Genomic DNA, 24,237 nt, shown 5'->3' on the forward strand with positions numbered 1-24,237 from the left:
ACTAGTGCTACCTATCTCTACCGTTTAATAGCCTTAAGATTCGCATCTCCCTTAACAACCATTATTGGAATAAAATCATTGTTGAACATAGTTAAATACCTACTCCCATCGATGGATTCACTTGACTGTCCTTCTTTAATGTGCATATATTATCCGTTCTATCCATATATATAGTTATCAATTAACTGTAAATTGCTCTTGACTCGTGCTTCTAGTGTGTTATACATTTTGTTTCTTGCGGTTTTTGTTGTTACTGTAAAATTGGTTAATTATTTATTTTTTTTATTTCAAAATTTAATGTTATTTTTATGAAGCAAATTAAATAGTACAACTTATTGATTTCAAAAAGAGTTAAAATTGAACTTTGAACTCATTAATGGTGGGAAGGGGATGAAACGCGGATGGAAAAAAAGAAAAAGGGAGGGCAATAAAGGGTTTTTAGTGGACATCTCTCGCTCACAAGCCCGATTGTTCGAATACGTAAATACTAACTTTTCACTCATTTTCACGCTACATCGTGCAACGACGAACGACGACGTGCAGGACAAACCAGATCCCGAAACAGCACGGTATACGCCGGAACGGGCGGTAATGTCGGTGATTCGCCACACTCTGGCAAGACTTTCTTGCAAAGACTTACTACCAGATTTAGCAAACGGTAAGTACCCGAACTGCGTTTTTTCTCGTTCTCTGGTGCATCTCTTCCTCCAGCCTGTGTGTGTGTGTCTGTCTCTCTCTGTCTCTCTTTCTCGCCTTCTCTCTTTCTTCCCCAATCTGTCACTTGCACTTTCCTATCCACTTTTCTCAATGTGTTTCATGTTTCTAACTTGTGGAACAATTCCTTCCACACGCTGTCGCTTTTTTACCGAGTTTCTGTTTGTTCACTAAGTATATTTTATTTCTGATTTTCCTTTCTCGTTTCCATTTTCTGTTAACTGTTCGTATTTAATAATGCTTCTAGTGTCCCATTTATTGCTTTAGTAACTTATAATCATTGTTAGGCTATCGATGGTGATTTTAATAACAGTTTCGCCGCTTTGTTCATATGTTGTTTTCATGTAGTGCTTTTTGGTTTTGTTTCAATTGATACGACCTCCCATTCTCATGACATCAAGGTACCCTTCTTCTCTGATACTTTCCTTAAGTAAATAAACCAAAAGCATAACAAATTTCCAATTATTGTAGTTACTGTTTGGTAAGCAATGGTATGAATTAAACCAGTTACACTAAACACATGCTTTTACCATAAACAATTAACATGCGAACGTGTGGTGCACAAGAAAGTCCAAACATTATTAGCTCACTCTATATATCCAATAAGATGATTGTATTCGTGTGTTGTCTGAGATGCTGTGTGAATATGTTATGTCGGTACTGTGATGTGTTCATATGTTTGTTCTTGAATATCGTTACGTAGTTACATTAACAGGGAAACAATATTTACATTAAAAAAAAACATCAAATACACCAGAGGAGGGCCGTAAGAATTATACTTCAAACGCGTCTGTTTTTTTTTGTGCGTGCCCAAATGAATAGTACAGCATAGAAGTTGTTTTTGTGTTTAGTGATAGTTTTTTTTTTATTTCTTCACTTGTCCTGTTTTGTGTTTTCTATTTAAAAGTATCACCGGAAAAAATCCGGAATGTTCAAAATAAGCTACCTGGCTATATTATACTTTGTGTGTTTCGTTCCCTTGGGAAAATTCGATTATAATTTTTTCGTTTTTTTTTCTTTCTTTTTTTCTTACTTTCTTATTTGTTTTTGCCTTCCAATGGCAACATCTGTGGCGTAACTCGCTGTGCGCTGTGCGTTTCATTGCGCTTACATGGTTTTACAGTTTTAGGGCTTTCCAATTCAAGGATACATCGGGAAAGGACTAAACCGTGCCTGGTGGATGTGTCCTGGGAAAATGGGAAACTGGGAAAAAAGAGGGCTGGGGAAAAGCTGTATGCAGAACGGAACATCCAAGCACAGGACACGATTTTGCAATTGCTAGTTAGTTTTCCACTTGTTCTATAAAATATTCAATAGTTTTTTTTTTGTTTTGCCATATTTTTTTTTAAACTGTTCCTTTTCCACTTGAGAATGATTATGTGTACGAACAACACGCAAGCACTGTTAAGTGTGGATAGGCTATTAGCTGTTAGTAGGGCTAGCGAACTGACAGATACACAATTTCTCGTTTATCAGGCTTAGTGGCTTAGTACGGTCTGCTGGGTAGAGAAACTCTCAGACTCTAGTGATTAGGGGAACGTGTGGAACGTACAAGAAAGGAAAGAGCGGAGTTGGGTGGGGAAGGGAAGGACGTCTTTGTAATCAATTTTATGAACCAAGTGTAACTTGTTAATAGTGTTGTAGAGATACACCAAATCGTATTGGTAAACGATAAGAAACTTTATTCATTAGAAAGTCAGCAGATGATACGCGTTATAGGAAAGGGTGGCACGGATCGGATCGGATATTGAACAAACTACCAGGAGTCGATAAATCGAAACCGGAAGTCACTAACGAGCATAAACCTAGGGAAGAGTTAGCGAAAAACATAAATCCTTAATAAAACGTTAAACAAAACAAATTGGGAGGATAGTTAGGAATCCAAAAACACAACGGAAATGTGTTCTCGTTTTATTCTTCCACTTAATGTTATTCGTAAGAACACTAACCTTTGTTTTAAGTAAAAACTCCTCTATACAATCAAAACGGTATAATGGGTCTGCCCAATGTGCTATCTTCTTTTTCACGCTCGACTGTCCTATGATATCACGCTGATAAAATTCCGCACACATCTGTGGCACTTGGTTAACATTTCTAATTAATATTTTTCGTTGTCCTTCATTTTATTATACCTGTACACCATTTATGTGCAACTGTGTTTGTTTTGTGTCACTTGCCATATCTCTATGTGTTTCTGTGTGTGTCTTTCATGCATAACGTTCCTTATATTTGCACCGCTACGGGCTTTACATCATTTACATATTCATACGTGGCGAAAACATTGGAAACATTATAACAAAATAGAATGAGAAACCGCTGCACAATGGTAAACTTTCATGAGCAATTTCTTTGCAATTACTCATTTTCGGACTTCCCTTTGTTTTACGACCCCTAACACTGCTCGCTGTCAATATTTTTAGTTTGTTTCATTTACCTTCCCTTCAATTGCTGCCGTTCATAAAATGTAAATGCCGTACATTTTACTAATGACATATGAGTTTTGTTTTTCAATGTACAATTTTGTAATGATTATTTAAATTGCCGTTTTGAAGTTTGAAGTTGAAGTTTTACTGTTTGTCGACATCAATTTATAACTTTACACCAATATGTCGCATGTGTTGTTGCTTAGTTTTCGATTTATTGGTGCAGTTTGTTTGTTTTATTTAGTTTCTTTCTGTGGAATACTAATATGTAATCAATGCAAATGGTTTGCATAAAAGCATTTGATGTTGCTTAGATAAATCGAAAGAATAATAGAATATAAAACGTCGTAGTAGAACAAATGTTACGGAATATAGTGTAATGTATACAGTGGCAGGATAATAGTGTTTTGTCTTTCTATTCAAAGATAATTAAATTTAAACCCAATTTTCTGTTTAATCTCATCGTTAACTGATTCCTTTCTCTTCCTTATCGAGCTCGTAACAAAGTCAAAATTTCTTTCAAAATGCAATAATACATATAAGCGAAGGCTTAGGAAAGTTGTTTTCTCTTCATATGTTGCTTCGTACTCTGGACACATTGTGCATCGCGCTACTCCTTCTGCTGACTATACCCCACACCGTAGCTTTGCTAAAAATTTGCAAACAATCATTCCGCAATGAAGAATATTTTGCAATGCGTATTGCATACTTACAGACGCATATGTCAAAGCATACACTCTGCATAGTTTGCGGATTTTTAGCAAGAATGCTGCTAGGGATAGTTATATTTTCGGTTTGTCCACAACTGGGTTGTGTATGTGTTACGATTGTCCGATCTACATGATGTTAAAATTACAAAACTGATTTAAAATCTTTACATCATACCTTTCCTGGTGCAAAATGATCCGGTGTTCAAAACCAACTGTATGGGAAAAAATTGGAGCCCAAAATAATGTAACGCAGTGTATTGTTTTATCCTGTCATACTCCTTTTTATTACTTGCTGCTAGCTCGCCCCAAACGCAAGCGTCATTATTCTCTACATTTTGCCTTCTGCTATTCATACTTGGTTGTGCAGCACACAATTTGGCCCGGTTTATGCCCCATTATGTTATGAAGAATAAAATGTTCTTACAAAATCTTGATGAAATTCTCCCGTTTGGAAACTGTTTCACCTTTTCGTATCTGCTATTTAAAAACACCGTTGGTTTTGTGCCATCATTCAAACCACCAGTCACACCTACGCCACCCATTCGCCCAACCCGAATGTCCAGCTCCCTCTTGCCCCTTTCCCCCCCTCCAGTTTTGCCTTTGATTACATACACACGATACGACCAACCAAGTGTTTGTTTTAAAGTTAAATACTATTTGTTTCTTTCTCTCTCTCTCTCTTCTCTTCCAAACTCTCACTCTCTGTCTCCGTTTCTCTCTTTCTCTTTGTCTACTTTTTCTCTACTTCTAGGCTCAATCAGTAGAGACTGAGATTGTGTTTTGTAATTATGAGAAAAGCGATACAGAGCAGAGTACGGTTTGAAAAAGGACAATTTGCTAAAACACAATGTGTGCCAGATGTCTGCAGCATTAGTAATATAAGAAAACTTGTAAAAAAAGCGATTAGAAAGAATCGGAGCATTCGTTTTAATGTTTGACATTATGAAGCGATACACTTAATGCGGAATGAAACGAAACGGAATAGAAGGAATGGTAGCAATGAGATCCATTTTGTACAGTGTTTGAAACTCAAGCTTAACATAACAACAATGAATGAAAGATTGTAATTTAAGCTTTTAAATCTAACCAGATAAATGGTCGTGTTTAAACAGTCGAAAATGTTGTAAAAAAACTGCAGTGGTGCGAAGCAACGTTGCATACTTTTAGGCGTGTATATTCCATGCACATCGCAAACTTCGCAAACCGCCTGCATGTATGCAATCGGTATGAAAACTCAGTAGATTTCCTTAGCACTCCCGGTATGCCATTTTTTAAACCTGGTTATCATATGATAACATGCGTATGATCGTTGTTGGTCTACCACCCTAGGAAGGCATACCGCATATTAATCCTCCGAACATCAAACCGAACAACCGCGCGCGCGTCACAATCATTCCAAGCAATCAAACTTGAAAGGTAGCCGAATTCTCGCCGAATTCGTATAGTGCTAGTCTTAACGGTTAGGAGCTAAACCTCTTCAACTGGGCGTACGGCAGGTTGCCGGGTCCGTATGTACGGATCAAGATCCTGCTCTACTGCTATACAGATTTCCCGTTGGCGTTACACGACTGACTTCTTGACGTGCACGTGCTGTTTCGTAGCTGTAATTTATTTCTTATCTAGTTTTATCGATTGTACATACGGTAGTATACGAAAAATCGGCAGTTAAACACGGATCGTACCGAGCACGCACGCGTAAACCAAAACACAAACCACCACCACACCCTGGGCGGATTGTTCGCACTTTGATACCTTGTACATCCTTGTTCGTGTACAGATATAGTTGTGGTGTTAAATTTTTGTATGACGTTCAATCGGGGCATGATGGATGCCTTAATGTGCACACCTTCTGAACATCGAGCGACACACGAGTAATATTGTTTTTTATTTTCCTCCCAGCTTGCGTAGAATGCTACGTAGCGTGTAGCTCCCTAACCTGGTATGCGAAAGTTAGTTTCTCTGTTCGATTTCATGCAATGATTTGGTACTTTCCTGTCTTTGCGCTTTCCTAGCCACATCTGTTTCAATTTTGCAAACTTTTAATACACTTTCCCGTTTTTTTTGGCTGCAAGCATTAGTCTAGTACGAACTAGTTTTCATATTAGTTTACCTATATTCTTTTATAACGTCTGTAATAATTGCATATTTTTCTTCATTTTTTTCTGTTTACATCTGCATATGCATTTCTTTTTTGTTATTATTATTTACTTTGCAATTTCTCATCTCTATTAAACTATTATTTTCTTCCTACCCGCCTAATCGTAAGTTCGATTATATCTGTGTAAGATGATATATTAGTATGCAGTGATTTGTTTCCATCATGTTTTTCCCATTACCCTCTCATTTACACCGTTGTTGCTCCAGAAGTAATTGTTTGCGCTCATTTATTGTTTATTGGTTGTTTCTATCTTCTTTTTTTCTTTCTCTCTCCCTCTCTCTTTCCCTTTTTATAGTTTCAAAATTAAAAATAATCGCGAACCAGATGGTGAGCTAAACGCACGCGTGTAATGGGGGAAGCGATGGCGCTCCTTGCCCTTTCTATATAGGAAGCACACGAACATAGATACATACACACAGACACACGCATACTCCCATCACACACAAGCGCGAGTTTGTTGTATACGCTACAAATATTCCCATCACTTCCGACCGTACCTAGTCCCGTACATGCTGTGACATTGACGCCTGTTAACATAGAACTCCTTCTTGAAATGTGTTGATAGCTGCATCGGGGCAAAGGCAGAGATGTTTTAACACGAAACGTGTGTGAAGATAGCATACATCGGCGTCGGATGTTATTAATTTGTAGTTTTTGTTTTTTTTTATTTCGACCGTTAGATAATTGCTTTTTTTGTAGGGAAGAGAGATATTAATTTATTCTCGAAGGATAATTAGCTTACGACTGTATCCTGTCTAGTGTATCTGCTCGTTCTGGCGACATTATAATGCAAGTTTGTAATATCGGTTATAAACGTGCGGATTCCAAATTCTAATCCTTGCTTTAACATAATTGCAACGCATTATTGTGGTGTGGAGCAAACATCCATTGAGAACCAATATTAGGAAGCTTTTGATTCGCCCATCCTCCCAGAGTATTAGCATACATGCGTATGATCCATTTTATCGTTTTCCAGTATATTAGAATATATTTCCATGCGTAGTATTAGCGCTGCTTCATTTGTGTCCCGATGATCGGTTGGTCCATGTGCATCTACTGCATGGTAGCGAACGTGCACCACTGCCCTCCGTCCCTTTAGGACATTGGAAGGCGAACGATAAATCCGTCTACGCTCGAACATCCAACATTGTCACATTGTGTGTGTATGTGATAGAGTATCCTTCTAGCAAAAAAAAAACGATCATTTACACTTAGGATAATTTGAGGCAATAATCAGAAGAGTAAAATTTAACACACAAAAAGACACAGATAAGCACACCAACGTACTCTACCCCGAAATGAGCAAATAAAACACACACGGAGAGAAAGATGAACAGGATGACGATGATGAAGATGACGGATTAACTTCGAACCTGTCATTCAAATGCGTATCGGAAGAGCAAAAAAAAGTTTCCTCTTAAGAATTACTGTTAGTAAAACATAAATATTGTATGCAACATTTTAGCAATAAACATCAAACGACGAAAAAAAAACAATATGAACAAATTAAAACAAACTGACAAGTTTTTTAACATTTGATTCGGGGATGTACGTACAACTGAAGCGTTGGTTTTTGTTTTGTTAATCGGACCTGTTCAACATTGCCTGAGTCATTTCGACTGTTAGAGTAATTTGGGTATGTTTCCTTTACATTTAATTTATAATTATAAACAAGTAACAATAGATGTAACACGATATTATACCTAAAACGAGAGTCGAACTGTCTCCTGCAACGGGTTAGTGTACGGTGGGCTCCGAAATCCTGTAATTTCTTACATTCAAACAGGTGATATTACAGGTGGCTTAAGTGAAAGGAAGAGAAAGCGCTAAGAATTTCCACTAGGAAAAGGATAACCATTTGTACAGGTGTATTTGTAATATCAGCATTAGCAGCATAAGCAGTAACCGAACCACAACGCACAGCATTATACAGTGTGTGGCACTAGAATATATGCTTTAGGCCACGACTGTATACACGGCTACCACAGCACACGAGAGCGGCCAGTTGAGAGCTATTGATGCAATGGTTTTGACTTAATCGCTCCAGCATTACACCATCCCTCACGCTTCAAACAATACAATCAGTCGTCTACACAGTGCACCTACTGCACCCGCACCGGAAGGTTTGGCTTTTGAAGGTTGTTGTTATTTTTTTTTATCCCGCTAACACCGTTCTGTTGGCTGCAACCCGGGTGTGTGTGTGTGTATGGTAATTAAGGGTTTTTATCCACCTTTTTTCTTCTACTACCCTGCCTAACTCCTATCAGTTCACTTCTGTACAACGTAAAGCAGAACCGTTAGCATTAACCGATGGTTGTTTTCACCTTCATTTTTACTCACAAATGTACTTTATTGGCTAATTGGTTGTTTTATTGTCGTGTGGCAAACTAGCAAACTGTATGACCCCACGATACACAGGCTCCTCCCCGTTGCTCTTATTATTACTAAAAAAACCCCCGCACATAATCCTTATCAGTGCGCGCATGTTCTGCGCAATCGACACATTTATCGCTCATGCGCGGTTTAACGCATGTCTCATGTTTGCCAGTCGTGTCGATCGTTTACCAGTTTGGATCGTTTTTATTGAACTGTTTTTTTCTGTAATTTTGTTTTCTTCCTTTTTTTATGTATTTGCTCCATTTTTGTCATCGGAATGCCCGAAACGAAGGGACAATTTGCGGCTGCCATCCGAAAGGTGTTTAGCTAAATAAGTTTATTTTGTTTTCTATCTCAACAACAAAGCACTCACTACCCGTTCCCCTCCCCCCAACCTATCTTTACCACTTTTTCTTTTCTTCTTTTATTTTTGTTTCCTTTTGTTTTTCTTTTTGTTTTGTTTTTTTTTTTAAGCTGATGCCATTAACTACTGTTTAATTTCCTTTCCTTTTCATTATCATTTCTTTTCAACTTCCTTTCTTTCACTATACTAATTTTTTCCTTTCGTGTTTTTAACTCCTTGTTTTCCCCTTCCCACCCATTTTTCGATTCCTGCACTCTTCTTACGAACTTGCATCTCCCCTTTCCCGTTCCTTGTTGATTTTTTCTAACACTCCTACTTCCCCCCCTCTCCCTGCCAACCACCCACCCCCACCACTCTCACCATCTCTGTCGTTTGGTTTTGATTTTGTTTTATTCTCCTGTTTACTTTTTTTAGGCCCAACGATGGCCAAGCAAATACTTCAACAAGTACGGCTAGGTAAATATATCAATCTTCATATTAGTTGTCCTTTCCTGCTCTTTCTCTCTCTCTCTTTTTCTCTCTTTTTCGATTGTTTTTTTAACTCTTTAAGATATACAACATCTTTGGAATCGAAGCAAAGCAACAAACAAAATTTAGTTAATTAAGCTCAAGAATGTAATGTAACAAACGGTTAATGTTTCAACGCAAGGATTATACAAACCATCTCCATATTGCATATTTTTTTAATTAGTTCATTTATTTATATTTTCTTTATGTGGCGTATTTCGCAAAGTATGCAATCTGCCTATTTATTACTGTTGTTTTTTTCTTTTCTTTTTGGTTTGGTGTTGCGCACTGTTTGAAGTTGCGTTTCCTTGCTGGTGGTTCGTGTTTGTTTATGTACCTCGGCCTTTAATGCTTCTTTCGAGTGGCATTTGAGGCAGAACAATAGAAACAAACTTCTACGGTTATCATTTGTTATAGCTGTTGTTTCCTTATGTCATACTCGTTTCGTAAATAATTTGCTACACCATTATTATTTTCCTATACATGTATGTTTGTGTGTATGTGTATGTGTGTGTTTGTGCGTGTTTCCACACTCCATGATGCACTTTCTGTTACATTCTTCTCTCTCTCTCTCTCTGTATTCCCCCGTTGGTGTTCATTTGTTAAATGTATGTTTACTTGTGAAAACAAAACAATACACGTGGGGAATCATTAAAAACCAACAACAGATTATAAGAATTAGTTGGATAAAGTTTATGGGTAGACATAAAGGAAATAAAGATAAAATGTGTCCATCGCATACGCCGATTAAGCGATTCTATTGTTCTGTTTGTTGCCTTTGGTTTCGAAGCAGCATTGAGTAACGCGTGCCAACAGTACAATTAATGCGTATTTTTATTCTTTTTTCTTCCCTTACACTTTTCTCTCCCTTTCTCTCTCTCTCTCTCTCTCTCTCTCTCTCTCTCTCTCTCTTTCTCTATTTATCTATACAATTTATATATTAACATCCACCTCGTAAAACAATTCCCTTCAAAACAAACAACTTCGTACGTGTGTGTATGCTTGGGTGTGTGTGTGTGTGTACGCGCGCGTGTTTTGTGTCGCCCAACTCGTGTACAGTACGAACACGGAGGAACCGGTAAAGCCACGTGTGCTGCGCTTCACCTGGTCGATGAAGACAACCTCCCCCAGGCTGCCGGACGAGATAATGGCCGAGATTCGGTCCGTGCTGGACAAGAACAATTGTGATTATGAGCAGCGAGAACGGTAAGCGGGTTATTAATGATTGAACAGTTCTTTAAATTTTAGTGATCGATTCGAAATTAACTATAATTAAGATTCATGAATTTAACACTGTTTAATAAACCGTTGGAGAATCGTATCTCTATTTTAATACTCACGAACCCTTGGATATTTGTGAAGCTTTGAGATCGTAATATTTGTTTGAAGATTTGTGAATCTCGCAAGATTTGTGAATCTCGCAAGATTTATGAATCGTTTGAGACTTATGAATTTGGAAGACTTTAGTTGCTTGACATTCGTGAATCTTTGAAGATTCCATGATAAATCCATGAATCGAGTTTCATAAGAGTCGACATACGGTCTGAAACTTTTTTCGGACGCCACACCACTAACATTGCCGCCCGAAATTTCTTGTCTCCTCTCACATTTAGATTCGTGCTGCTGTGCGTGCATGGTGACCCAAACACGGACTCGCTAGTGCAGTGGGAAATCGAAGTCTGCAAGCTTCCCCGGCTATCGTTGAACGGTGTCCGGTTTAAGAGAATATCTGGTAAGTGCTGGGGGATACAATGCCATCATCACTCGAATACCTTCTAATGCTATTCTCCCACTGTTGCAATAGGCACCAGCATCGGCTTTAAGAATATTGCGTCGAAGATCGCGTACGATCTACGCCTGTGACTCGATACAAAATCGGAAGAGTATCACTCGGTCGGGAGCGATACGACCCAGGACGATGGCGACGGCGATGGGCACGACGATGACGGTGGTGATGACGACGGGACAGCTGGCGGTGGTGATGGTGGTGGTGGTGTGGCAGAAGCAGAATCAGAATCGGAACAAAAGCGCAGCAATCATGCAAGGAAAGATGGAAGCGGAAGCAGCGGTGGTAGTGGTGGTGGTGGTGGTAAAGGTGACACGAGATGTGACGAGGCTGGTACCTTCAAGGAACGCAACTACGTCACCGTCGTCCCGGCCGATGTAAGGATGCGTGCGAAACTGTCCTCCGCAAATGTCGCCGGCAAACAGCGTTGGTCACTGGTGGTCGTGGATGGACGGTCTTCGTTGCGACGCAAAGACAAAGAAGGGGCCGGCCACCATCAGCAATCTCCACGTCATCCGAAGGATGGTGGCAGGAGGGAGAAGGAAAGCGACAACAACGGGGACGGTACACCCCGGACCGAGGATGCTACTTCCGGCGATGGAGGTGGATGTCAACCCGCTGGTTACAACAGCATTTTCGCATCGCTGCTGCGTACCACCACGCTGTGAGCAGCCAAGAGCGGACAGAAAAAACGAAATCAACAACCACCCCAATATTGACTGTTAGTTAAATCAATTATAGTTGTACACTACCTATCTACCTACCTACTACCTAACAACCTACCTATGAGGGCGAGATCGACAAGAGACCGCAGCACGGCCACGATAGGTGTACGCATCAGATGTTAGCCAGCCAGCCCCCCTGTTTTATGTGCACGTTCTCCAGTTCATCGGAGAAGATGCTGCTACTATAGAGCAGGGAAGGTTCGACAGAGAACGTTGCTGACCGGACTTGATATAAATTCCCCCACGGTACTACGCGATTGTGTGCGATTGTTAAGCACATAGTTGTTTCTCCCTCCCCCTAGTGTTGCGAACAACATTTTCTATCTCAAAAGCAAACAAACAACAAAACAAAATCATACATTGCCTTTACCCTTTTGCGAAGATGGAACTCGTTAATGCAGATCATATGGGAAGGTGTGAAATTATGACTCATCCTATTTAAAGCACACATCTAAATCGAGAAAAACCCTAACCGTTACAACCTAGCAGGATACAGTGGGTTGTTGCAATATTGTAAACAAAAGTTATCGTAAAGAAGAAAAAAAACTGTGTAAACGAAAGCGAGCGTTAAGTGCAACAGTGAGGCGTATAAAAGTTGGCATTTTTTGCGCGCGTGTGTGTGTGTTTGTTAGGACTCGATAAACAAAACAAAAAACAACCCGGAAAGGAACTTACTCTGGGCACGCGACCTATGTAAACACGGCTATTAAAGCACTACTATTTTATCGGTGAACGAAACAAAAGAAGGCGGCCCTGAAACCAAAAGCGAAACGAGACGACGGTGGTGTTGCTGTTGTTTTGTGAGGCAGGCTGAAAGACAGCAGCTCGTAAATGGGCAACAAAATGAAGATGAATAACACCGGCAGGCATCCGTGACTGATTTTACTAGCTAATGTTGTGGGGTGGATAGTGGTGTAAACAGGGAAGCGGAACCACAGCGGACTTCCTAATGGCCTGTTGCAGTAATGTTTAAGCATCTTCTACAAGCATTTTATATATATCACGTGCCGTTTTTTCTCGCGCATGAATAGTAGTTATTGCACAGAACAAGAGAAGGGGGAAAAAAGAACAAACACACTCAACCACACACACACACACCACGTTATCGTTGTTATCGATGTTGCCCGTCAACAGTGTTGTTGACACCGGCCACTTCCTATCACAACCGTGTGCCCACACACCACGTTACGACGGTGTACAACAGTAGAGTAACATCCCTCTAGCAGTGTACCCCTTTCGATCGGTAGCGAAACTGTCTGAAATGATATGCGTTTTGGCGTTAGATTCTGTAATCTCTAAGCCTCCTGTCCCAACTCTCGCCCCCCAAAAGTGATCGTGCCGTAGGTCATAGTCTTAATAACAAGCCCGTTAGCTGGAGTAACTTTTGAGTAGGCCCCGGATTCCCATGCAGGATTATTGACTGTAGTTGGCAATGGGTAAATCGAGCCACAAACAGCCAGCCAGGTAGAGGCTGGATAGTGTCACGTCCGACGGCAGTTGTACAGCCTAGTAAGAAACAGCTTTGTGTTGTGTTTTGTTTAGGTGTTTTGTTAGGCAAGGATACAAAACACTGTGTGTTGTTGGGCTTTACTATGGTTTTTGCTCACTCCGACTAGCTTTGGGATTTTTTTCAGTAGAAAGAAACCGTTGGAAAATGTAAAACAACAAGATGGTTTCTATCCTAACGGTCTATCGGCATTCGGTTTTACCGGATGTGTGTGCGGAATTTTTTCGTCCTTTCTGTTCTTAACGCAAAAAACAAGAACTTCTAAATGGACGCATGAATGTGTAAATTCTCGGACGCATAAAGCCCTACCTTCTCTCCCCGTTTTATATATTGTGTAAAGAATTGAACAACATCAGCTATATACATATAAGCATTACACATATTATCGTCGTTCGATTATAGATGCTAAACGTATGAGAGGAAAACTTCCACCACGAGCGTTCGAAGTGAAGTTGAGCTCGGTTACACAAGGACGGCCAATCATTCCCGCTGACGCAGAAGCGATAGCGACCATGAGTGGGAATGTGTGAAAGAACACAGCAAAACAAAGCAAACAAAAAAATGCAACAGCAAATCTCGAAGGTGTCCTAAACATAGATGTGCTTCTATTGAATGTCAAAATGGTCAATCAATATTGTGACGCAGTGCAACAATTATTTATTATGCAAACATGGAAAGGAAACACACTTACAGAAAGGAGTGTGCGTTGTAAAGAAGGTAAAAACAAAGTTTGAATCAACACACTTGCAAAGAATATTACATAGTAGTGAAATATTCGGAATCCAACATGTAATTGCACATAAAGATAAAAGTGAAGAGGAGAGGACGAGATAACCGGGAAAGGAAAAATCGAATATAGAAAATGTAGGAAGAGACCATTGAAAGCAAGCGACGATACAATAGTGTAGCAGATGATGCACAAGTTAAGCATCAGCAGTTAATGCGAGTACGGGAACGAACACAACTGCAAAAGAAAGGCTAATTATTATTATTATTTCTATTTGCAGAGCAGCACACAGTATGGAGATGTATGAGCAGTGGTGAAACAAACAAGAAATTAAAAGAAAAAGTATATATTGCTAGTTATTTGTTAGTATAAATGAAGAAAATGGAAAAACAGAAACAAAACAAAAAAGAAGAAAAACGAACATGGAAAGATAAGGTTTGGAGTGGAGAATGAAGGCAACAAAAAAGGCGTACATTAGGCTGCGAAAGTACGCGGCGATGGGGTGTTGAAAATACGCAAATGAAACTCTAAGAAAGTCAGAAGCAGTAAGTAATATTAATAAACAACTATCGATAAGGAACAACTTTACGAGCATTAGATGAAGCAGCAGAGAATAACCAAAATTTACCGCATACACATACGGTCACAAAAACACACACACACACACACGCAACACGGACACATCCACACGAATGTTCACCATACATGCATACCGATCGTACAGACGACGCTCATACACAAGCATTAAACGTTCATATACTTCACTAGTGCGTGCTCTGAATATAAACATAAGTAGTTACATCTCGTTGTTAAAGTGAATGCAGAAAAGGGAAGCGCAAGTAAATGTACGAACAATGGAAAAACAAATCAGAAGAGCAAGGTTCTTCCCATTAGCTAAACACACAAGTGGAAAACAAGAGGAGGAAAGTAGTACGAGTAAAACAAAACAGAACAACATCCAACATTTCAACAACATCCTTCCCAGCATCGAAAGTAAACCGTTACACCGTGAAGTGGGTGAATTTCTAAAACATAAAATATTGTATCCCCTCACCCCTCCCCCTCCTCCTTATCCCTTTCCCATTGCAATAACCTCACTCATACATTTACACTGCAACACATAAGCAAAAGAACAGAACACAACATACATGCATCGTTTTCTAGCTTAGTAAGGTTGAACAGAATTAGAAACATTAATATAGAATGGAGAAAAATAAAATGCAAAAAATGATATCCCCCCAAAAAAGTAAAAAAAAAAACACACACATCTATTGCAATTGTTTTAGTCATGGAGAAAATGTTGCTGCTATATTCTTCTAAATACTGGTTTACTTAGACAATCGGTAGGTATTACAGCGACAACAATCGAAATAAATTGAATTTAATTAAATGAAAATTCATTTTGTTGTGCAAATCAAAATTTTAACGGTTTTTTTTTTGTTTTTTAGTTCTTCGTTTTCTTTTTTGCCCATTTGCAGATGAGCACGTCGTGCTGATACAGCCAGGAGAACAATTCGGTTTCAGGAAACTCGGTCCGATTCAGTTCCCCTTGGCATCAGTCTGTAAATTTCTGATAACAGGAGAGCATGTTTCAAGGATAACTTTAACTCCCCTTCAGCGTGCGAAGGAGAAATACGAATTCTGCGTATTTCGTATCTCCAAGTATTTTCCCATAGTTCCTTTTCCACCGAAATGTCAAAATTGAACTGTCAAACTGTTTTCCTGCCTGTGTCAAACTGGTACCGCACAGTGCGACCTGCCCGAATGATTATTGCAGTTTCTTAGCTCCGCTCTTCCATCCGGACAGCATCCCTTTATACTGCACCATCGGTAATTAGCTGGCACACAGCAGTTTGGCATTAGTGCAGTGCATGGGTGGCATCCCTCTAAAATTGCAACATTCCTGTCGAAAAATCGACCCCCTTCCAGCTCCACGCCCGTCCACAGCAAAGGTAGGTCAGTGTCACGGTGGCTGAAAAAAGTACGCGTGAAAAACAGCAGTGCGAAACGTCGTACTGACAGAACCGACCATGGATGGGATTGTTTTTCTCCCTATATGGCACACCGTTCGCGCTCAGGTGGAAAGTTAACCGGGAAACCCAGGCACGAAACAATCGAACCCATCATATCCTGTTCATGAGTGCGTGTGTGTGACTGTGCGGCCGGGTTCTGTTTCGGAAGTAGGTCTGTTTTGTGTCACCTTCGTTTAAAGCAGGCCGTAGTGACCACGGTGGTGCCAGTTGTCCAGTCCTGTCAGTTCGCTTATTGTCGACGGTGGCAAAGTGGTGCGATTTGCATGTGTGCGTGCAAAGTTGCAGACGTGCGTGCGTGTTGATTGTCTCTCTGTTCCCGCGACACGGACGGCAAACTGCATTCGTGTCGCGCTATTCGCACGATTCACGCGCTAATCCATCACCACTACACAGGACTGTCTCATTATTCCCAATCAGGAACACAGGTGCGCAGGTGGTCTGGCGGGATCCATTCACCTACCAAACACAAATCCGAGTTTGAACTCTGCCCCGGCAACAGGCAGCTCGGAACAGGTGAGAATAATAGCGGAAGAAAAAATATGCTCCAAAAGATTGGCTCCCCCGTGTACGGCAGGGTTTTTTTTTATCTTCCTTCTCCCACTGTTCCGTTGGTACGCACACACACAAACACGAGTGTCTAATTCCCTCTTCCTCTGAACCACTAAACAGATAAGTATAAGTGTGTGTGCGTGGATTTGTACGGAGGCAACAGAAAACACTAGAGTCAAACCTTCGCCACCAACAATAACAACAGTGCAATTCGGATATATTAAGGTGTGGAAGTGTGAGTGTTTGCCTGCGTGTGCTACGGAAGGTAAATAAATGGCAGCTGTTCAGTATACGTTGCTGGTTGAGATTTCGTGAAACCGGACGCGTGCTGCCAGTGCCTACTTTACCATGAGCATTTAAAAGGCTCTGGGTTCGGGATCCAGGATCAGAAACATCAAACAGAGAAGGAAACACTTGATCAGTGTAATACTGCAGTCGAGTAGTCTCTTAAATGCCACCCTAGAGTAAGGTTACATATTGGCTACAGGTTGTTGCTGTGCCTTTCAAACCTTTCTCAATCTTACGCTTTACCTGCTCTGTTCGCTCTTTTTTTCCTCCTCCCCATTCAGTTCTCTACCCAGGCAGGTTTGGTTCTTCCCCCTCCAACACTTCCCAGGGGGCCAGCAGCAGCAGCGAAACCCAAAACCCGAAACACCACCAACCACCAAGCTCGAGCGTTCGAGAAAGGAGAGTGAAATCCGGGAGTGACAGAGAGAGGGCATCGACAACGCACGATCGCGAGAAAGGGCACAAAATCGAACGCAGATCTCGCGGGTGCAGCGCTAACGTGATTGCGGATGATGTTGCTGACAGTGCGAAAATAAAACTACACTAACCCCCAATCCCCCTCGTTCGGGCCATTGGTGCTCCTCGTGTACATCGGGCAAGGCGAGTTTGGCAATTTGCACAGCTGATCCGGGAGCGACAATACGGGTCGCGGCAGTTCCCGTGGAAGAAAAGAATGATTCTACGAAGTGATTGCCGGACACCAGCGTAGAAGTTCCGGTTCCGGCTGTACGGAGGTCTTGAAACCGTCAGCACACAAATACAGCGCAACACACACCACTCCACGATGGACAATCGGCTCAACATTGGTTCGGAGGTGCGTGAGCTAAAGCTCGGTTCGACCTTCACCAACGCGGCACCGTCGAACCAGTTCCACACGATAAAATGTACGTATTAATACCCAGCAGTGTGGAAGCGACCATGCGCTCTTAAACATTCTGCTGACGTCGGCAGCTAACGTTGGGGTGTTTCGCGTTCTTTTCTTTTTTTTGCAGACGATTTCAAACCCGCCAGTGTCGATGTGAACAAACCGGCGGTGCTGGAAATTAGTGCCAACAAGCAGGTCACCGTTACCGTGCCGCACCTGGGTAAACATTCGCCCATTTTGCCATACGTTTGGAAATTATACCATGCTACTACCGTAATGCTCTTTTTCCTCTTCCAGATGGTTCCGGTGTGCCGAATACCGTCTTCAAGGGTAATCAGCGCGATTATTCGCGGAAAGACTGCGTGCTCATACTGAACCGGGCGACGGGCGAGATTACGCTCGAGCAGCTCAACAGCAGTATCGTAGTGAAGAAGACGAGGTAAGTTGATTAATTTTCTCTTTACGCCATTGGTGATCCTTGTCATACATATGCTACATTTGCATCTACTCATCTACTTCGTTGCAGAATCGAAAACAAGGCACCCAATCCTCCACCAACACTGCCAACGATAAAGGTTGAAAACAACACCGCACGCCAGAGTTCCAAGACGAAGATTACGACCGGCGTGCGGAAGAATGCGCCGATCAGCTTCATGCCAAAGCACTCGCCACTGCAGGGTTCGCCGTCCTATCCGCACCGGAGTCCCCAGTCGGCACCGGCGTAAGTGGAAGAGATCCCCGGGATGCAAAAGCTACAGCATACCTTAAGCCTCTAACGTCGAATAATTTGCCTCTTTCAGCTGGAACGCCAACAATACTCAACAAACCTTGCCAAGTATTCCGATGATTGGGCTGGACGATGGGATGGATTTTGGCACTGTAATGCCGCCATCCTCCGCCACCACTTCCAACTCCTCCTCGGGTGCTAACATGAACAATCATCTGAACAACAACATCAGCAGCAGCAGCGGAAGTGGCAGTAACTCCAATTCCAACCACACCAACAACCACCACCACCATCAGCAACATAGTAACAGTAACATTAGCATTAATAGTAGTAGTAGCAGTACCAACGTGGCTGGCTCGACCAACAGTGGTAGCAGCGCGGGCAACAATCATAGCAACAGCAATAGCTACCTTAACCACGGTTCGGCACAGAACAGCAACAACAATCATCATGGAAGTGGCAGTAGCGGCAGCAATCATCACCATCACAGCAATCACCTCAGCGTGCCGTCGTCGTACGGAGGTGGAGGTGCCGGTGGTCGAAATCATCTGCACAGCGAACCTTCGATGCCACCGAGCGTAGAAGTTAGCTTGCCGCCCGATCGAGACCTACTGCCACCGCCGGTGGCCGTTACGGGAATCGGTGTTGGAGCGAGCAGCGTAAGTAGAACATAACCGAACTTCATCATCCAGATTGTTGGTCATATTGATGGTTCCTACTTTTGCTTTATGTTTTCTAGGATCCGGAAATGATGACATCCTCTGAATCGGACGGTTCGGATGATTCCGATTCTAGCAGCAGTGATCAGGAATCGGATAGTTCAACCGAAGATAACAATGATTCACCAGTGAAAGGTATGCGGCGGGAAAAAATAATTTTCTCAAGAGGTCTAGGCCTGCCATTTCTGGCCTTCTGTGACTATATTTACGCGAAGCTGGATAGTCAGTCCAGCATACGGGCCTATCCCGGGAACAAAAGAATATGTTGAATCAGTAGGTTTGACCTAATCTCTCTACACCTTGGAAGATAATTTAAAATTTAAGATAAGATTTTAATTCGGTCTAATTAGGTTCAGAAGGTTCAACGATTCAGGTGGATGCAAGAAAGCATAAGCAGCTCTGATCCGTTGGTGCAGCGAGTTCGGATCGGAATTGAATTCAATTAGGGTAAACTGGGGACGGTCAGTGGTGTATTGGTAGCGGCACCAGTCTTCATACGACAGGACTGTTCCAAAATCCCATCCACACCAATCCCCCGTAACAAGAACTGACTATCCGGCTACGTGGTAAAATTAAATCTAATGAGCCAGAAATGGCCGGCATGACCTACAAGGTCGTTACACCAAGAAGAGAGAAAGAGAAAGAGGTTCAGCAGGTTCTACCAGATTTCTCTGTGTCTTCGGGTTGTAGGGAATTCAGGTTATGAAACGGATCTATAAAGATTCAGTAGGTTTAAAAAGTTCAACGATTCCGATTGGTGCAAGAAAGCATCCGATGGGGTAGTGAGTTTTGTCGATATCAAGTGCAAGTAGGTGAAATAAGTTTGATCCTAACACTTTGTACTTCAACGTCAACTCGACTCGAGATGTATCCAGTCGGGTCGGAATCGATTCCGATTGGCTTACTCCAGACTCTGGATCATTCCGTGAAATGAATCGTTTGTTCGAGGTTCTTGTTCACTACAAAACCGATAACCTAACGACCACAGGGTCAGCTAAGGTAAACTAAAAGTCAACCTCTGACCTCAACTTTCTAAGTAGCAGTACCACATAAAAACAAGAAGAAGCGGTTGAAATGTCCATGTTAAAAAAAATATGTGAAATTGTTTTAAGCGCAGTATTAATCTTATTGTTTGTTTTTTATCTACAGAATCCATTTTTGATCCACGGCCGGATCCAACGATTGCGGTTACCGCCGCCGCGGTAGATCTGAGCAAGGACCTCTGCCTATCATCCAACTCCGACTCGGACGATTAATCTGGCCACCGTCCTCCAACAAACAGTTCTACAGAGGAAAAAATATCGTATGAGGAAGGACGGAGAGAGAAAGAGAGAGAAAACAAAGATCACACAAGCAGCAGACGTTAGAAGGGGGGAAACCGAAACAATAAGAGAGACAAGCAGACAGACAGGGGAAGAATGAGAGTGAAATGGAAAAGAAAAAAAAAGTTGTAGGAGCTAAAAGTTGTGTAATTTTTTGTTTGTTTTGGTTTGTTTTAAGTTTTTCTACTTTGTTTTGTTAGTGTGTGTTGCCAGGAGGGGGAATTAAGCCCTTCGATAGAAAAATTATTTATATTTATAATATGTGCTCAAACGGTAAGCGCACGTTGGGTGCTGGGTCTGAGGCGCCATGCATGTTACTTTGTCACGCGTTTTGCTATTCCGTTTTAACATTAAGACAGTTCAGACTTTGAACGCGGTAGCGAAAAAGGACAAAGCGTACCCTAACAACGCAACGCACCTCTGTCTCTGAAAAAAACAAAGGCAAAGCAATGGAAAGCAAGAGCAAAGACGAAAACGAGTGGGTGGCATCTTACTAGGAGATAATTAGTCAATCTGGGCGCCGGAAAACGGTAGAGAATGTGTAGGGAAACCCGAGTCGCGTTTTTCAACGGTTCGGTGGAATGGTTTCATGTTTTTTTTTGTTTGTTTTTGTTTTGCTACGATTTATTTACACTTTATCGTGCCTCTATGTTTACCCTTGTTGTGGCGTGTGTGTGTGGTGTGCGTTATAGGAAAACGTGAAGAACAAAAACCGAAACGACTGAGAGAGAAAAAAGGATTAAGCGGTAGTAGAGTGGCCGCGTGTGTGGTGGATCGCCTTATAGAGACAGCCGGCAGAAGGGCAGCACGACGTAGATGTGTGATTTATTTTTGTAAAAAACGAAGAAAGAGAAAAGACATTGCAATTCGGTCCCGAGACTCCGAAAGACTGTTACCAGACAGCCGGATAGAAGAAGAAAAAAAAAACGGAGTGATATCGCAACGATTCGCCCCCCGTATCGCCAGCACACACCGAAGTAGCCATCGCGTATGTACATAATTACTGAATCTTTCCAATAATCCTCCCCACCGTTCCCGCACGGGGAAAGGTGGAACAGTTTAGCAAGCATGTGAGAACGGTGAAAACACGCACCGTGACATCATGACAGTTTAAAAACGAATGTTAGATTGAAGGATGAAACACGAAACGAATGGGGAACGTAAAGGAAGAAGCACCAAATTCTCCCGATAACCGGATGCATGCAACCCGGGATGTGTTGAGATGAATAAAGGGAGAAATTAGAAGCTGCCCTTGATGGAGGGAAGTGAACAAAAACAGCAGCTGGATCTGGAAGAATGGTAAACACCGGTGAAAGCGCTCTAGAGCCTGTAATAAAACAAAAGAACTACCGTGTTAAAAGATGTAGCATAAACGGGAATGTGTTTGGAGGAGTAAATGGATCCTACCCGGAGATGCAGCCATATACGCAGGCATTATGTGCAGATACCTGGTAGCAGTTTTGAAGTCGTCCGAAATTTTACATGCCGTGCCGGTCAAAAGTTAGCACCATCCAAATTGGGTGCGGGCAGCCAACCGATTATTTTGTTGAAACACCTGTCGTGCAGGTCGAAACTGGGACCTAACAGAACCGATATTGGCCCAGTAGTAACATAGCCCAATGATACCGCTTTCGGGTGGAAAATGCTTTGAAGGATCTTTGAGCTCCGCATTAGAATAATGGATGAACCGCTATCATGACCAGCTTCAGAAGTATCTCCTAAAACGAGTAAGATTCGCTAGGCTCTGGACAACCCAGTCCGTCCACATGGACAGAAGAGGTGTGGTAGGCCCTCGAACTCAGATGGAGTGATGGCGTAGATGCGTTCACTAGAAATCCCGGGATAATGGTTTGGAAGACTTCGACCGTCTACTGTAATCGGTTTAAAGCAGTCCTGGAGTAGACTACCACTTCACGGAGCAGCTGTATTCCCGCACAAGTAAGTAAGCCATTAAAGAGAATATGATTCAAAAGCATGTATCTGAATAAATCTGAATAACGATTTTAAAGATTTATAACTTCCACTTCTAACTGAGCTTGTCTGTCACTGACCCACCCAACTGAGCCATTGATCTGAAAATTGATGAATCTTTTGTGAGTCGATTCCTGATTTGAATGATTCCTCACTTACGATTTTTGTGAATGACTCTTCTCAAAAAAATTATGAAGCACAACACTAGTTACACCGTTTGAGTAGCAGTGTGCCCATGCCGAGGGTTACATTAATGCCGAGCCGTACATTAATGTTGTGTGTAACCAGAACAACACCCAGAACACGTGAGAAATGCCCAGCAATTGTTAGAACACACTCAAAAGACATTGTGCCTTTAACCAAAAGAAATAATACGCATCCTAATGCATGTCCACCTTCGTCCAAGCAGGAGATTTCCCTTTGCCCCAGCGCACGTGCTCACGCGTGTCAATCGCCGTTAATAATTCGAATCCTGCCCGATATGGTCATGATCATACATCCGCTGGTACGGTTCAACTACCGTTGGCCCTAAACAAACATGTGTATCACTTTACACCAACACTCGGCTTAAGAGTCTCACCTTTCAAATGGTGGGTCAATAGCGCATGAGCGCACGTCAGCACGGTCGAGGGTGCGTTAGATGGGAATCTCTCTTCGTGCACTTCATTTCGTACTATTTTGGTTTAAATATCTCTATTGAAGTAATAATTGTCATAATAAGCATATTGTATTGTTGTTTCCGATGGAGCTCATCACTATATTATTCGTGTCCATTTTCCAACTCTCAAAACTTGTAGGCTGGAGAACCTTACAAATGTACCAAAACAATAGTATCTGCCCTCCTGGTCGTATTGCCATGATCCCAAGAGTCTTCTTAGGGGAAATTGACAAAAAAAAAACGAGATGTTGGATTAGCTTTCAACTAATTCCTACTACCTTGAGTGATAAATATGCATTACGGTTCATGCCATATGATACTCCGTATGCAGAGCTTGTTGTTGAATAAACCATCCTTCCGTTGACTCCGCTAGGCAATCAAAGTCCTAATACGCCGTTTGGATTGTTGTTCAATTTCGGAACAAGCTCTCATCATGAATAAATCCATTGCGGGTCGGTAATCTCAATTGGACAACAATTGGGCTCGGGATCGGGAGGTATGTGTGTGTGTGCGTGATCGTCTTTTATGCAAATAAGTGAACAGCCAGAACATACTCAACCAGAGCATGCATGAGTTCGATCCACCGGGAGACATACATTTCACACGCAACCTTGCCGTTATGGCGTTCTGGCTTAATAACCATCCAGACTTGTGTCTGGATTGGAAAAACGACAGATCTGATTTGCATTGCCCCTTCATTGTCGAGTTCCATTAGGGGCTTTGGGGAGGTCGTACAGTCATTCGAACATTCGATGAGTAACCGATAACACAAAAAAATGGTTTGCAAACTTCAACCACATTATGCTCGGAACGGATGCAGTGTTGAATGAACTAACCCGAGCTGTTTCGGTCGATGGTTTCGAATAAAGGAATCCGTACTGCGCGCACAATGTTTTGTGAAAGTAAATTTTATGTTGGTTAGTTTGCCATTTGTGGCATTGTACATATGAAAACGAATATGTACGATTTTTTTAGCGGAGTTTAATTAGTCCCCAAAAGAACACAAGAAGCTCCACAGCGCGTTTTTAAAACTAGGTTCCCTCGTATTATAATCCCAGGTCTATGGGGCGGCTTGGCAGCTTTATCGTAATTATGCTTCCTTAGCATT

The 24,237-nt window shown here is 41.8% G+C and overlaps 2 protein-coding genes across 2 annotated transcripts in view; both read left to right on the forward strand.

Annotated features, from left to right (window-relative positions):
• Positions 1-11,115, forward strand: part of LOC128719881 (MAP/microtubule affinity-regulating kinase 3) — a 34,766-nt gene extending 23,651 nt beyond the window's left edge. Inside the window, exons 13-18 of the mRNA XM_053813521.1 lie at positions 544-658; positions 8,674-8,700; positions 9,160-9,201; positions 10,312-10,458; positions 10,866-10,984; positions 11,057-11,115. Of these exons, the coding sequence (XP_053669496.1) occupies positions 544-658; positions 8,674-8,700; positions 9,160-9,201; positions 10,312-10,458; positions 10,866-10,984; positions 11,057-11,115 (509 nt within the window). The remainder of the gene's footprint in view (positions 1-543; positions 659-8,673; positions 8,701-9,159; positions 9,202-10,311; positions 10,459-10,865; positions 10,985-11,056) is intronic.
• A 6,536-nt stretch (positions 11,116-17,651) lies between these two features.
• On the forward strand, positions 17,652-20,434 carry LOC128706677 (ell-associated factor Eaf). Its single transcript, XM_053801615.1, has 7 exons — positions 17,652-17,751; positions 17,860-17,952; positions 18,030-18,171; positions 18,259-18,453; positions 18,533-19,118; positions 19,199-19,313; positions 20,328-20,434. The coding sequence occupies exons 1-7, from the start codon at positions 17,652-17,654 to the stop codon at positions 20,432-20,434; spliced, it is 1,338 nt and encodes a 445-aa protein (XP_053657590.1).
• The last annotated feature ends 3,803 nt before the right edge of the window (positions 20,435-24,237 follow it).

The sequence above is a fragment of the Anopheles marshallii genome, chromosome 2 (genome assembly GCF_943734725.1).
Source record: "Anopheles marshallii chromosome 2, idAnoMarsDA_429_01, whole genome shotgun sequence".
In the NCBI taxonomy this organism is placed as follows: domain Eukaryota; kingdom Metazoa; phylum Arthropoda; class Insecta; order Diptera; family Culicidae; genus Anopheles; species Anopheles marshallii.